Source organism: Macrobrachium nipponense, chromosome 4 (genome assembly GCF_015104395.2).
Source record: "Macrobrachium nipponense isolate FS-2020 chromosome 4, ASM1510439v2, whole genome shotgun sequence".
NCBI lineage: Eukaryota > Metazoa > Arthropoda > Malacostraca > Decapoda > Palaemonidae > Macrobrachium > Macrobrachium nipponense.
In genome coordinates, this window is record NC_061100.1 from 88,986,452 (window position 1) to 89,000,968 (window position 14,517).

Here is a 14,517-nt window from a genome sequence, read left to right on the forward strand (position 1 = left end):
TTAAAAAATAACGATCCAAGGAAGATTGCTTCTGCCTACTTTTCACAATGTTCCTGAAACGACTCAGGCAAACGTCATCGAACTGCGCAAGCATACAACGTGTGTGAGCCTTTTCAGGGTGTGTCTTTTTTCGATAAACGATTGCACTTTACGAAGAGCGGCTAGAACATCCTTAATTTCCTCGTCGCTGCTAGAGAACTCCTCTTGAACGACGTTATGTTGCATGGCCTCCAACTCCTTCAGGTCATCCGTCGTAAGCTTCTCTTGGTGCTCCTCGAGAAGGTCGTTGATGTCGTCCTCGTCGACGACCAGCCCCATGGACTTGCCGAGTTCAACAATCTCGTCAAGATCTGGTTGGGAAACAGTTTCGGGATCGCCAACTGTTTCGGACTCTGCAGCACCAGCTTCACCCACGTCGAATCCCTCGAAGTCTCGGGCGGATACGGCATCAGGCCAGAGTTTCCTCCACGAGGAATTCAAGGTTCGCCTTGAAACTTCCTGCCAAGCTTGGTCGATGAGTCGGATACAAATGACGATGTCGAAATGCTCCTTCCAAAATTCACGCAAGGTGAGGTTTGTGGTATCGGTGATGTCGAAACATCTCTTGAAAAGATGTTTTGTGTACAGCTTCTTAAAGTTCACTATCACTTGCTGGTCCATGGGCTGGAGGAGAGGGGTGGTGTTAGGCGGAAGAAAAAGAATCTTAACGATGGAATACTCCACTAGGATATCTTCCTCGAGGCCAGGAGGGTGGGGAGGGGCATTGTCCAACACCAGCAGACATTTCAGGGGGAGGCGATTCGTTCCAAAAATTTCTTCACTGTCGGGCCGAAACACAGATTTACCCACTCGGTGAACTAAAGCCTCGTTACCCAGGCTTTTGCATTAGCCCTCCACATCACTGGAAGCTTCTCCTTTAGCACTTTGTGGGCCTTGAAGGCTTGAGGAGTCTCAGAATGATACACCAGTAGGGGCTTCACCTTGCAATCCCCACTGGCATTGGAACAAAGTGCGAGCGTAAGCCTGTCTTTCATAGGCTTATGCCCGGGTAGCTTCTTCTCTTCCTGCGTGATGTACGTCCGACGAGGCATTTTTTTCCAAAAAAGGCCAGTCTCATCACAGTTGAAAACCTGCTGAGAACTGTAGCCTTCCTTGGTCATCATCTCGTCGAAAGTTTTCTTAAATGCTTCGGCCGCTTTCCTGTCCGAGCTGGCAGCCTCCCCATGACGCACCACCGAATGGATGCCAGTCCGTTTACGGAATTTCTCGAACCAGCCATGCGAAGCCTTGAACTCTGGGGTTGGCGTTGAAGTCCCTTCCCCTCCGTCGTCTTCCGCCTGCGCAATCAAATCTCCGAAAATAGTGCTGGCCTTGTGGGCGATTGCTGTCTCCGTTACCGTATCGCCAGCGATTTCTTTGTCTTTTATACAGACGAGGAGCAGCCATTCCATCTCGTCGTGCAGTGGCTCCTCTTGCTGGACAATATAGTGATGCCCTTCAACGGTGTAGCTGCTTTGATGGCATCCTTCTGTTTAAGGATGGTGGATATTGTCGATGGATTACGGCCGTATTCCTTTACGATCACACTCAATCGCATACCAGCTTCATGCTTCTTGATGATCTCCATCTTTGTCTCCAAAGAGAGCATGCGCTTCTTTCCGTGAACATACTTTCTTGGGACCCATGACTACGTTATCTTGTACGTAATTTATGTATAAGTTACACAATAAAGTTTTCGCACATCACGATAATAGTACTGCAACGAAATCACTAACTAATTTACGTCACTAAACAAAATCGTTGGACCGAACGAATGCTGCGTGCGTACAATAAAGATGTTGGTACGAAGAGGCCGAGGTAGGCATATCACCACGTACGTATAAGATGCATGATGGGAGGGATGCTGTCCAATAGGAGAGAAGGTCTCATGGCAGTGACTAGCATCAGGAAACCAATGGAGAGCAGGAGGATGGTGGCAAGTCTACTAGTACTAAGATGGCGGCACGTGGCGCGAGTTTCAAAATTGTTATCCGGGCGAATCTCGGCCTTTCAGAAACCTTTCGTATCTTGAAAACTTTTCGTATGTAGAGCCGTTAAATTTTTCGCATTGGCTTTCGTATCTCGAGTTTTTTGTAAGTTGAGCCTTTTGTATCTCGAGGTACCACTATACGTATATATGCTATATATATGTGCATATATATATGTATATGTGCTTATATATATATATATATATATATATATATATATATATATATATATATAGATATATATATATATCTATATATATATATATATATATATATATATATATATATATATATGCTATATATATATCATATATATATATATACTATATATATATATATATATATATCTATATATATATATATATATATATATATATATATATACTATATATATATATATATATATATATATATATATATATATATATATATATATATATATATATATATATATATATATATATATATATATATATATATCTATATATATATATGTATATCATACATATATATATATATATATATATATATATATATATATACTATATATATATTAATATATATATATATATATATATATATATGTATGTATGTATGTATGTATTCATATAAAAGGATTACAGAGTTTCCTTTATAACTGCGTAGGCTCAGACGCTTTAATCTATTATATCGGTGAGCTACCGTATATTGAAATGCAAAAAATCATGATTCAACAGTGAGTACTAATCTGGTAAAATTTCTTAAAAGGATGTTTGTTTTCAGGGTATAGTTGACAGTTGTGATGGCCATTGATGTTGATGCTATCCTGCGGGAGATTGGTGAATTTGGCCCTTTCCAGAAATGTGTTTTCTTACTACTATGTCTTCCCTCCATCCTAGTTGGTAGTGCAAATTTGGCATATGTCTTCATTGCAGCAACCCCCAAGTACAGGTATGAGATCACTTTTTAATGAGATGCCCTATATTACGTATATGATATCTCTCTCAACATTATTTAAATTATGATGTATCATTATTATAATATGTATTATTACATTAGCATAAATCAAGCTTTTTTTATACTTAGCATGCAGGTTTAGTGTATCAAGACATCACCATTATTAGGGATAACTGTTATCTGCTGTTAAGGTTAGCACGCATCTTCCATGCCATAGGTGCAATTGTCATATAAAAAACATCGAAGAGTGCTTGGCTGACCCAGATGGACTGTCTGTGCATTTATGTGAAGGGACTGTGATTTCAATCTAAGGTATGAAGAATGTTGGTCAGGTGAGGTCATAAAAAAAATAGATTAACCATAGGAAGAAGAGTGCAGGTAGTTTAAACAAGCAAATGATTAGAGCAGATAATAGCCTTCTCCTCTCCCTCTGGCTTTGGCACCTGTGCCTTCTCTTGGTGACCTTGAAGCTGGCGGGTGGACTGTGTACCTATGTATATGTGTATGTTTGTTATAGACGTCAAAACTACTGGACCTAATTGAACCAAAATCGGACCATATATGTACAGTAATACCTCATACTTAAGCGAGGTTAGGTTCCAAACCCCTTCGCGTAGGGGGAAGTTTCGTGTAAGTTTGGCACGGTCTCTAAAAATACTAATAAATGCTTACTTCTAGAATTTTAACACTAAATATGACCCTAATCATGCTCCTTAAGTATTAAGCTAACTTTTAGATTAAATTAAAGTTACTGTAATTTGATTTAAAAGTTAGTTTAATACATTACCCTTAATAAAGAAATAACTGTAAAAGTTAGTTTAATACATTACCCTTAATAAAGAAATAACTGGTTGGCGTAAAAGTAATTACAGGAACTACTACGTACATATGTATCCATTTTCATATGTATACTAACATTACCCCTAATTCCTTGGATGCCATTTTCTTTTGCCCTCGGAGTAAAAAAGTTTTCTTTGGTCACTAGGTAAACTTCATAAGTCTGTTATAACAAAGGTAGGTACACAGTTCAGTGAAATAAAGAAAACATGTATGTACATACGTAATGTTTGCAGAGGGTAAAGGTAAAATTTAATCAATTTAAAATCATGTACGTACTACTAGTGTGAGGGCTAAGTATGAGAAAGAGAGAGAGAGAAATACGTACGTCATGTGAGGTAAAACTCTGGAGGGGTATCATCTTTAAAAAGTGTGACTGGGAACATCATCTGAAAGTACATCAACTGTATGTGCTGTAATTACGTAACATACTTCATACAGATTGTATATACCAGTACTTTTCTCCAAGGTTAAGATAATAATTTTCACAGAACGACAACTCTGTTATGTCTCTGATATGTTTTACTAGTTGATTATGAAGGTCTTATATAGTGACAAGCACTGTGAATTACGTACTGGCTTTGTACATATTTTCAAAAATATAAATAGCATACACAGAATCTCCATACTGATTTCACACTTAAAAGCATGAAAACGTAAAGTAGTATACTAGTGCGTACATACTTCAGAAATTAAACAAAGTTTCAGAAGGGGTATCATCTTTGAAAAGTGCAGTAACTTTGTGAATGGGTATTGCATCTTGTAAAAGTTTGTATATGCACTAACTGTAGGTACTGTAATTACCTTTGTATCATGTTCTGCATGTACAAAAATAAAAATAATACATTTTTAATAAAGATTTTATACAGAAAGGCTTTAAAACTTAAAAATTTGCATAATGAATTAAACATATAGACTTTTGCAGGGTTTTGCTGTGTTTCTGGAGGATTTGCAAATATTCATGCTATTGTAAAGAACTCGCATATGATAATTAGTTAGGTTTAAATGAAAAGTTCACGCTATTGTGAATTCGTGCAACTCGAATCGTGTAAGTTCGGGGTATTACTGTACGTAGATTTTATAGGGGATTGTTTTTAGCTGGGTACTGTTTTGATCCAGATAGGCTGGATATTCAGCCATGCTAACTTCTTTAGTATTACTATTCATAGCAAAAAAAAAAAAGCATTATTCTGATAGAACCTTTCACAAGGATTCCAAATATGCTCTTAGTTTTCTTCTGTGATGAAAAATAATGATGATATTTTAGGGGATAGTTACCAGGGGTCATTTTGATCTGAATGTAGGCAGTCCCCAGCTTACAACGGGGGTTCCGTTCTTGAGACGCTTCATAAGCTGAAAATCGTCGTAAACCGGAAAATCGTCAAAAATACCAAGAGAACCTTACTTTTAATGCTTTGGGTGTATTAAAACCTATGTAAACTGCATTTTTACTGCATTTTTCATTAAAAAAACCTTCTACTATTGATTATTTTGCATTTTTGGAGTCATATTTCTTCCGTCACATTTGCATTGTAACCTTGGAACCCTGGAACACGCGTCATAAACCTGGAAATAATTCCAGATGAATATAATTGAAAAGTGCCGTAACCTTGGAACGTCGTAAGCCAAACCCGCCATAAGGCGGGGTCTGCCTGTATATGTATCCAGCCAGATATCCAGCCATCTCTAACTTCTTTAACATAAGTTGTTGAGAAAAAAAGAACACATTATTCTGATAGAACTTTTCACAAGGATTTCAAATACTATGCTCTTACTTTTCTTCTATGATGAAAAATAATGACATTACGGTTCAAACAATGCTGGCCTCTGGTTGCCCACCACTAAACGCTAGCTGCAGAACCGTCTAGTACGTAAATATGGGCTACCCCATACCCTGCCTTTTGTTAACCCACAGCCTACCATAGTTTTATCACCTTGAATATGTGTGTATATTTCTCTACTGTAACTTTCTTATCAGTTGTTACCATATTTTATTATATTTTGCTTTTTTATAATTTTATAAATTTGCCTCTGTTCATATGCGGAACAAACCTTCGGTCTTAACAATAGGATAACTTTCCAAGCGCCGGCTGGTAACCAGTTAACACAATCACAGATTGTAAACCAAGGAATCTGTGAGATCTGGCAACTTGTGCACATACCAGGTGATAGCTGGTCAGAGACCGTGCACTGGACCTCGTGATGCTTCAGTCTCTCCTTAACCACCTTAGGGAGTAAACACTTGTGCTTGCTCTCCTTCCAAGCTGGTTGTTTTGTGCCCATGTTCTGTCTTTCAGTGTGTAGTGTGTGATTGTTTTAGTTTATTAAGGCTTCCTCCGAGTCTTCACAACCTCATCAACACGTGCCCAGGCATTCAGGGTTTTCTGTTCTCAAGGTTTTTAGCGTCGTTGGCTACGGATCAGCATACGACATGCAAATTTTTGTAAAGTTACAAATCCCTGTCCGGAATGTTGTTCCTGGCCTAAGTCGCTATGGAGGGTGTTTTTTAGGAAGAGGGAACATCACAGAGTTTCGACTCTTCCATCTTGAGAGGGGTTTTCTTCACCTCTTCTAGATGATTTGGCTGCTCCCTCTCCCTCGATCGCTCTTCCTGTGGCTAGTTCTAGTGATCCCATGTCACCTTCCTTTTCTTCCATTGACTCGTCGATGGAAGTATTGGGAGTGCCACAGGGTGATGTTATGTTTAATGTAGCCCCCTCTCCCTCGAGTTCCAATTATCTTCCTGAGAGGGAGGAGGCTGCACCATCTAATTCCTTTGTTTCAGATTTGGGGTCATCCTAAATGGTGGCGGTCAGGGTGTCACTTGGGCTACGGTGTTCACCTTCTTTGGATGGACTGTTGTTGCATTTCTTGGAGGCTCATAGCCCCCTCTGGCCCCCATTGCTCTCCCACCTTCCCCTGGACTCCTTTACATTGGCTCTCACGTGCTTCCATCTTGTGGAGCCTCAACTACAGTCTCTGGGTCGTGCCATATCGCTCCGCAAGTGAGGCCATTGACTAGTGCTGGTCATAGAGATGTAGTGACGACACTTCCAGCGCCCTCTCAGCCTATGTCGTCGGATGCAGTGCCTCTCATCCTTGGATGCCTCGCTGAGGCATCCAAGGCGTTGTTTCAAGCGGTCTTCAAGAAACTGGACTTGTTTTGGAAGAGAGGTTTTCTGCCTTCACTGCAAAGAAGATGGATTGTAAATGTAAGGTCTCTTCTCCACCTCCCGCTTCTAAAGGATCTCGTAGGGAAGGAAATTTATCTCCTCCTCCTTCTTCTCCATCACCGCCTTGTCATCGTATCAGATGGAGGATCAAGGACTTTGTGGTTTCGTCTTCTGCGAGAGGAGGGAGTGCATCACCTTCTGCCTCTCACGTTCAAGTGAGAGGGGTGCTTCGCCAGCTGCCTCGCAAGGTCGTGCTTCTCCATCGCAGGTTCGTGTTCGTGGGGTTGACAGTGAAGCTTGTGGAAGGAAGTTATCCTCTTCTTCATTACATGGTTGTGTCTCTTTGGTGCGTGCTGTTAATGCATCGTCGTCTTCTCTTCAGGCCCATGACTCTCCTCATGGACGTGTTCGTGATAGTATAAGTGTTGAGTATTCACCTTTCGTACAGGGACGTGTCTCATCTTTGCACGTACGTGTTGATTATTTTGGAGGGACTATCTCTTCATCTGTTTCGGTTCCAGTTCATCACATAAGGACGATAAGGCGCCGACTAAATTGTCGAAAGTTGCAGAGATGGAAGTGGCCCAAGCTGTGTTTAAGGTTTCTTCACTCGACAAGACTGTGGTTGACGGTCGGGAACACGAGGCATCCCTGCCCGCAGACATATTCCTTGTTCTCCTGGAAGACGTCTTAACCTTAAGAGTCAATCGCCTTAGAGTAACTCTCTTTGGTGATGTTCCTTGTCTCGGGATCGTCCTTGGTTGGAGTCTCACGGACATGCTCGACTCTTCACACAGCCACACACATGATTCCTCCCGTGAACGCGTACGTGTTTAACCTGATGTATGTGTACGTGATCATTTCAACAATGGTGTACATGGTTCTTCACACGAGCCTGTATGCGGTTAAAGCCAGGACTGTGCACAAGTATCATTGCATGATGACGCTCTGGAACCTTTGGTCGTAGGGTCTTCGAGTTTTAGAGACTTCTCTCCCACCAGTAATGTCCAGAATGCTAGGCTTCCTAGGGAAGCTTCATCAGTGTTGTTGCAAAAGGAGGACAATACTGCCAAGCCTTCTTCTTCACATCGTCGGTCACCATTTCTGGAGCAGGAGGAGGGAGACACTCAAGAGTTTTTGTCTTCCTTCGCAGAGGTGGTTAATCTCGTGCGTGAGTTCAGCAATCTTGAGTGTAGGATGCAAGCTCACTCTTCTATCACCTCTACATGCATAGAGGTCTTGCTGGGTCCCAGTCAGGATCCTAGGACTTCTTTTGAACTTCCCCTGTTGGGCCATGCTCAGTCCGTCTTGCAATGTGTGAACGCTTTGATGTTGGACCAAGATGGCTCTCTGCATTCCAAGGGGTCATCCAAGTTTCTTCTTACTCTTGTGTGGCATAGGAAGTTCTACTTGACTAATATAGTTCATTTGATGCCTCGTCACCTTAACCTGGACATGATCAGACTTAAACCTGGTCTAACCCCTAAAGCAACTTAGGTCAGAAGGTCCTTCCTTGTCATCACAAGAGGCCTTAGCTATGGAGATTATGGCAGCTTCCATTTTCTAGACGGTCTCATGGCTAGACTTGTGGTCCACCGCGATAGCCAAAATTGCTTTGGATAGGTCTGTAGGAGGTTTAGTGAATTCGTCCTAACTCACTAGACTGTTGCAGTCTGGTGGTAAGGAGTTTTCTTACCTGGCCCACTTTAGTGCGAACTTGTGGGCCAACCTCCTCCTAGCCAGGAGAGACGCAGCTTTGTCCAAGGTGGCGAGTTCAGTGGACTCCGAGTCTTTATCAGCGCTCAGGAATGGGGATCTCCTTGACTTGCAGTTTCTGTTCCCGAGGACTGAATTAGAGGTTATGATTGACTGACGACAGGCAGATACTAAGGACAAGTTGGTTCTTCCGGCGATATTCAAGTCAGAGGCACGTTCACGTTGCCCGCCTCCTCCTCCTCCTCCTCCTCCTCCTCCTCCTCCTCCTCCTCCTCCTCCTCCTCCTCCTCAGCGACAGGTAAGAAGATCTTCGCCTGTTAAATCCCCTAAGGGTTCTGCTTCGGCGAGGGTCTCTCAGTCCTCCCTTTCAGGCTAAGTCTAGCAAGCAGCAGCATCCCTTTCATTCCAGCCCCTAAAAGCCTGGGAGGGGCTCTAAAAGACGGGGCAGAGGGGGTAGTCAATAGAGTGGGCGCCTCTCCCTCTCCTTTGCCACGAGTAGGGGGATGCCTGGCAGACCAGTGGGTCAAGTGGCAAAGTTAAGGAGCGGAGAATTGGTGGTAGATGTTCTGCGGGTGGGATATCTACTACCATTCAACTTCTCCCTCCCCCCCTCCCTCACAACCTTCTCTCAACCAGACATATGCTCACGGCTCCCTGAAGTTCTTAGCTCTTCGGGAGGAGTTGTTGAAAATGCTTAACAAGGGTGCAATAGAGGAAATAATGTGTCCTTCTCCGGGGTTTTACAGTTGCGTTTTCCTAGTACCAAAAGCGACAGATGACTGGAGACTAGTAATCGACCTTTCCACCTTGAATCAATTTGTTAGGAAGACAAGGTTCAAGATGGAGACGCCACAGACAGTGTTAACAGCAGTGAGGGACAACGACTTCTTGCTGTCAGTAGACCTAAGGGATGCTTACTTCCAGATCCCTATTCACCCTTCGTTCAGGAAGTTTCCTGGGAGAGCAGATATACCAGTTCAAGGTCCCTTGCTTCGGGTTTACCACATCCCTTCAGGTGTTCACAAGGGTCTTTGCCCTCGTCTCGACAGGTTCATGCCCAAAGGATTCGCCTGTTAAGGTACCGTGATGACTGGCTGGTCTTAGCAAGCTCCAAGGGTAAACTGCAGCAGGACAGAGATCGTCTTCTTCGGTTTTTTCGTGAGCTATGCCGGCATAATAGTAAACCTAGAGAAGTCGAATCTCATTCCCAGCCAGAAAACTCTTTATCTAGGTATGGTTATTAGATTCAGCAGTGTCAAGAGTTTCCATCGGACCAGAGGTTGGAGAAGTTGCGGTTAGTGGCATGCAAGTTTCTATCACAACTAGGACAGCCAGCTCACCAGTGGCAGGTCCTTCTGGGGATTTTGTCTTCTCTGGAGAAGCTGGTCTCTCATGGTCATCTTCATCTTTGGTCTCTGCAATGGAGATTGAAAGACTTCTGGTCCCCGGCAGGAGATTCCCCTATTCAGAGAGTTCCTCTGCATTCTCCCCCATCAGACTTCCTTCCGTTTTCAGATGCCTCTATCATGGGTTGGGGTGCTCATCTAGTGGACCTCATTGTATCAGGCATTTGTGGTGTAGAAGACAAGCTGCTACACATCAGCCTTTTGGAGTTGAAGGCAGCTTTTCTGGGTCTGAGAGAGTTTTGGGAGAAGGTAGAGGGTCATTCGGTGGTTCTGATGTCCGACAACACCACGGTGGTCGCCTATGTGAACAAACAGGAGGTCTAGTGTCTCGTCATCTTCATTCGTTGATGGTCGAGTTGCACCAGTGGGTAATCAACAACTCGGTGGAGCTTTCTGCCCAATACATTCCAGGCAAGAGGAATGTGGTTGCCGACAGGCTGAGTCGTCGGGACCTAATCCTGGGCACGGAGTGGTCTCTGCATCAGGTTGTGGCAGACAGGCTCTTTCAGGTTTGGGGGAGGCCTATGCTGGACCTCTTCTTGACTCGCTTCAACAGGAAGCTGGAGATTTAGTGTTCGGTGGTTCCGTATCCTCTGCCTCTGCCTGATCCGTCAAGTTCTGAACAGGGTAATGAGTTCTCAAAATCTCAGAATGACTTTGGTAGCTCCTCTGTGGCTGCAAGTGGAATGGTTCCCGGACCTTCTGTTCTTTCTGTCAGAGGTTCCAAGAGAGATTCCCCCATGGCGGCAACTTCTATGCCAGCCTCATGTCGAAAGGTTTCACCAGTCTGTAGAATCCCTGTCTATTCACGGATGGAGACTATCAAGTATGTACTCTGCACGAGAGGTTTTCTCAGGGGGCAGCGGGACGTATGTCCAGTTACCTCAGGAAGTCCTCTTCAGTTTACCAGGGGAAGTGGGCAGTCTACTGTGATTGTTGTCATCGATGGGGTTTCTCTCCACTCAAAACCTCTGTTCAGCTTATAGCAGATTTTTTTATCTTTCTCAGGGATGAGAAAGGCTTTTCTGTGTCTTTATCAGGGGCTACAGAGCAGCGTTAGGTTTGGTGTTACGTCTGGAAGGCATGGATATCTCTTCATCCTAGGAGATCTCCTTGTTGCTCAGGGGTTTTGAGCAGACCTGTTCTCCAAGGGAACTCAAGCCTCCAGTGTGGGATGTTTCACTTGTCCTGAGAAATCTCACTTTAGCTCCATTCGAGCCCTTGCATCGATCATCAAACAGGGATTTGACGCTGAAGACGGTTTCCCTGTTGGCCTTGGCTTCTTTGAAAAGGGTTGTGGAGCTTTATGGCCTAAGTTATTTTGTGAAACATACCAGGGGTTGGGGGTCTGTGACCTTCGAGTTTGTCCCAGAATTCGTGGCCAAGACCCAAAATCCTTCGGTGCATGACAATAGATTTGCTTCTTTTTCCATTCCATCTTTGAATGACTTTGTTGACAATGACCTGCAAGAGCTTTTACTGTCCTGTCAGAGCCCTATGTTGTTATCTTAAAAGGACTCTCCATCTAAGACATAGGTATTGTAGGCTTTTTGTTAGCACTGCTAGGCCCAGAAAAGAGGTTTCCAAGAACACCATTTCTTTCTGGATCTGCCATTCAATCAAGCAGGCTTACTCGTCTCTTGATGGTTGTGTCATTGAGTCTCTGCAGGTTAGAGCACATGACATGAGAGATATAAGTTCCTCTCTGACATTATATCTTACCTGTGATGATTGTGTGGAAGAGGGAATGAGTGAGTTGGCTGGTCTCTTTCTCTTTGTTCCTTTCTTCTTCCTATGGGCGGGTTGAGGAATAGATACGTCAGATGGTGGACTGGTCTGATACAGGTGAGTAAGGTAGTCATACTGATAGTTCTTTTGCTTTATTTTATTAAAATAATCAAACCCCCTACTCAGTAGCAAATTTTCCTCTCTTTCTAGCAAGGGGGAGTGAGGAGTGGTAACAAACCCCTGTGGCTACATAGTTTGTTATATGAACAGTTAGAATTTTCTTTGGTTCCCTAGATGCAATGAATCTGCTCATATATCATTGTGTTTCAACCCAGATGGCTGAGTTGTTAGATATAGTTTATCTAGCATCTCACGGGCATGGAGCCACCTTTAGAACTCGTTCTTTTAGGAAGGATGGTCAGGTGGCTTAACTCCCAGCCAGTTTAGGATACTTGTACCTCCCACCAAGTATAAGTCTATCCTATTGTCAAGACTGAAGTTTATTCCGCATATGAACAAATGACAAATTTTTAATCACTTTATATTTTTCATAGCTAACAAACATGAGGTCTTAATGTTCTACTGCCGACCTCTAGCTGCCCATCTCTCTTTTATTGTGTGTCCTGGGTTGAGGAAAAGACTGAAGCGTCACAAGGTCCGGTGCACAGTCTCTGACCAGCTATCACCTTGTACACTCAGGAGTTCCCAGATATCACAGATTCCATGGTTTAGAATCTTTGATTGTGTTAACCGGTTACCAGCTGGCACTTGGAAAGTTATCCTATTGTTAAGACCTCAGGATTGTTAGCTATGAAAAATACAAATTGATTAAAAAATTTTAATTTTATATAAGTAACTTGCCAAGTATTTACATAGTTTTAAGTTCCATTTATACCGCTGCTTGAAGTCAAAATTTCATGGGTAACACTTCAAACGTTATGTAGGTGACCATCCCGTCCACTAGCGGGAGAATAGAAACAAATATAAGCAGAAAGCTCTGTTTGTTCTTGCTGTCATTAGGTGAACACCTGTGAAGGCGGTAGCTTGTTCATTATTTTCCAGTTATTTAACTGGATTTTGGTGGTGTGCATCCCACTGGAATGCATATTCAGTAACCCTCAGTGGAATTAGGATGAGTTCTTTCTTGTTTTGTTATTATTGAATTGATTCGCCAGCTCAAATTTTGTTTACCCTTGTGAGGTTATCAGCAGACTTGGCTAATTTAATCTGGTTTTATGGTGCTTGTCTAGCGCCGTGAAGTTGGCTTTCTTCTTCCTACCGGCGGGTTGAAGAATAGGCATGTCATACGCTGGAACTGGTCTGATACAGGCGAGTCGGTGGTCCTGCTGGTGGTGGTTTTGTATTGTTGCTCTATATAATAGGAAAATCTGCTATTCAGTAGCAAGTGCTCCTCTCTCTAGCAAGGGGAGTGAGGAGTGGTGACAAACCCCTGTGGCTTGCATGGTTTGTTGTTTGAACAGGCAGTGTTTTCTTTACATTCCTGGAATGCAATGAATGTGGTCATATATCATTGTGCTTCAACCCAGATGGCTGAGTTTTTAGGTATGCGATTGTCTATTCTCTCACAGGCTTGGACTCCCTTCTTTAGAACTCATTCGTCTAGGAAGGGTGGGTTAAGCTCCCAGCTGGTTTAGGGTACTTACAAGTATGTCTATCCTATTGTTAAGACTGAAGGTTTGTTCCTCATATAAACAATTCATATCTAATAGTTAACAAAACCTGAGGTCTTAACGTTTACTGCCTACCTCTAGCCAGCCACCCCTCTCTCTTTTCCTGAGTTGGGAGAAAGACTGATGCGTCACAAGGTTCTATTCCTGGTCGGTGACTGGCTTCCACCTCATATATGTATGAGTTGCTAGATGCCACAGATACCTTGGTTTACAATCTTTCTTATTGTTAAGACCAGGTATGTTAGCTATGAAAATACAATTTGTTCATGAAACTTACCTGACAGATATATATATAGCTGTATTTTCCGAAGTCCGACAGAATTTCAAAATTCGCGGCACACGCAGTGGGTGGCCAGGTGGTAGTACCCATTCCCGCCGATGGGAGGCGGATATCAGGAACTATTCCCATTTTCTATTCATATTTTTTTCTGTCGCCGGTCGGTAAACAACTGTTTACAGACCTCCGCCTAGGATTTTGAAACTTCATTAGCCGCTTAAGTATCCTAATTATTCTTTCGATTATTGACTTGGATTTGTGGCTAGGCATACGCTATCGTAAATTTTTTCATTGCATTTGATGTCTGAAGCTAGTTAGCCTAGTTTCAGACTTTGTTGTCTGCATGGGGTAAGGTGAGGCTACCGGAACTTTCGGTAGACACTCGCTTAGTATATATGACGTTTACATGTTTTCTTTGCATAAGTTCAATGTAATTAGTGTAATGTGTGACTGATTACGGAAGAAGTAGGATTCATGTACGCATTTTAGAGCGTGTTAGAATCAGGAGTTTTCCTCCACAGTAAACAGAAGTTAGAAATAATGAACCTTCTAACCTCCTGTAGATTTTATTTTGCCTAACCCTGTGGTATGGCTTACGGGCCTAGAAGAAGTGTCTGCTAGAGGATTACATCAAGTAATCTTAGACTAAAGTGCTCGCTCTCCAATCAGTGTTGTGAAGTGTAGTGCCCCTTGTGTTGTGGAGGGGGCGTCAGATCGGCCCCATAA

The 14,517-nt window shown here is 42.8% G+C and overlaps 1 protein-coding gene across 3 annotated transcripts in view; it reads left to right on the top strand.

Annotated features, from left to right (window-relative positions):
- Positions 1-14,517, top strand: part of LOC135211001 (organic cation transporter protein-like) — a 421,916-nt gene that overhangs the window by 63,756 nt on the left and 343,643 nt on the right. For all 3 annotated transcript variants that reach the window (XM_064244015.1, XM_064244017.1, XM_064244016.1), the window contains exon 2: positions 2,790-2,957. In XM_064244015.1, the coding sequence (XP_064100085.1) occupies positions 2,809-2,957 (149 nt within the window). In that variant the 5' untranslated portion in view covers positions 2,790-2,808. The remainder of the gene's footprint in view (positions 1-2,789; positions 2,958-14,517) is intronic.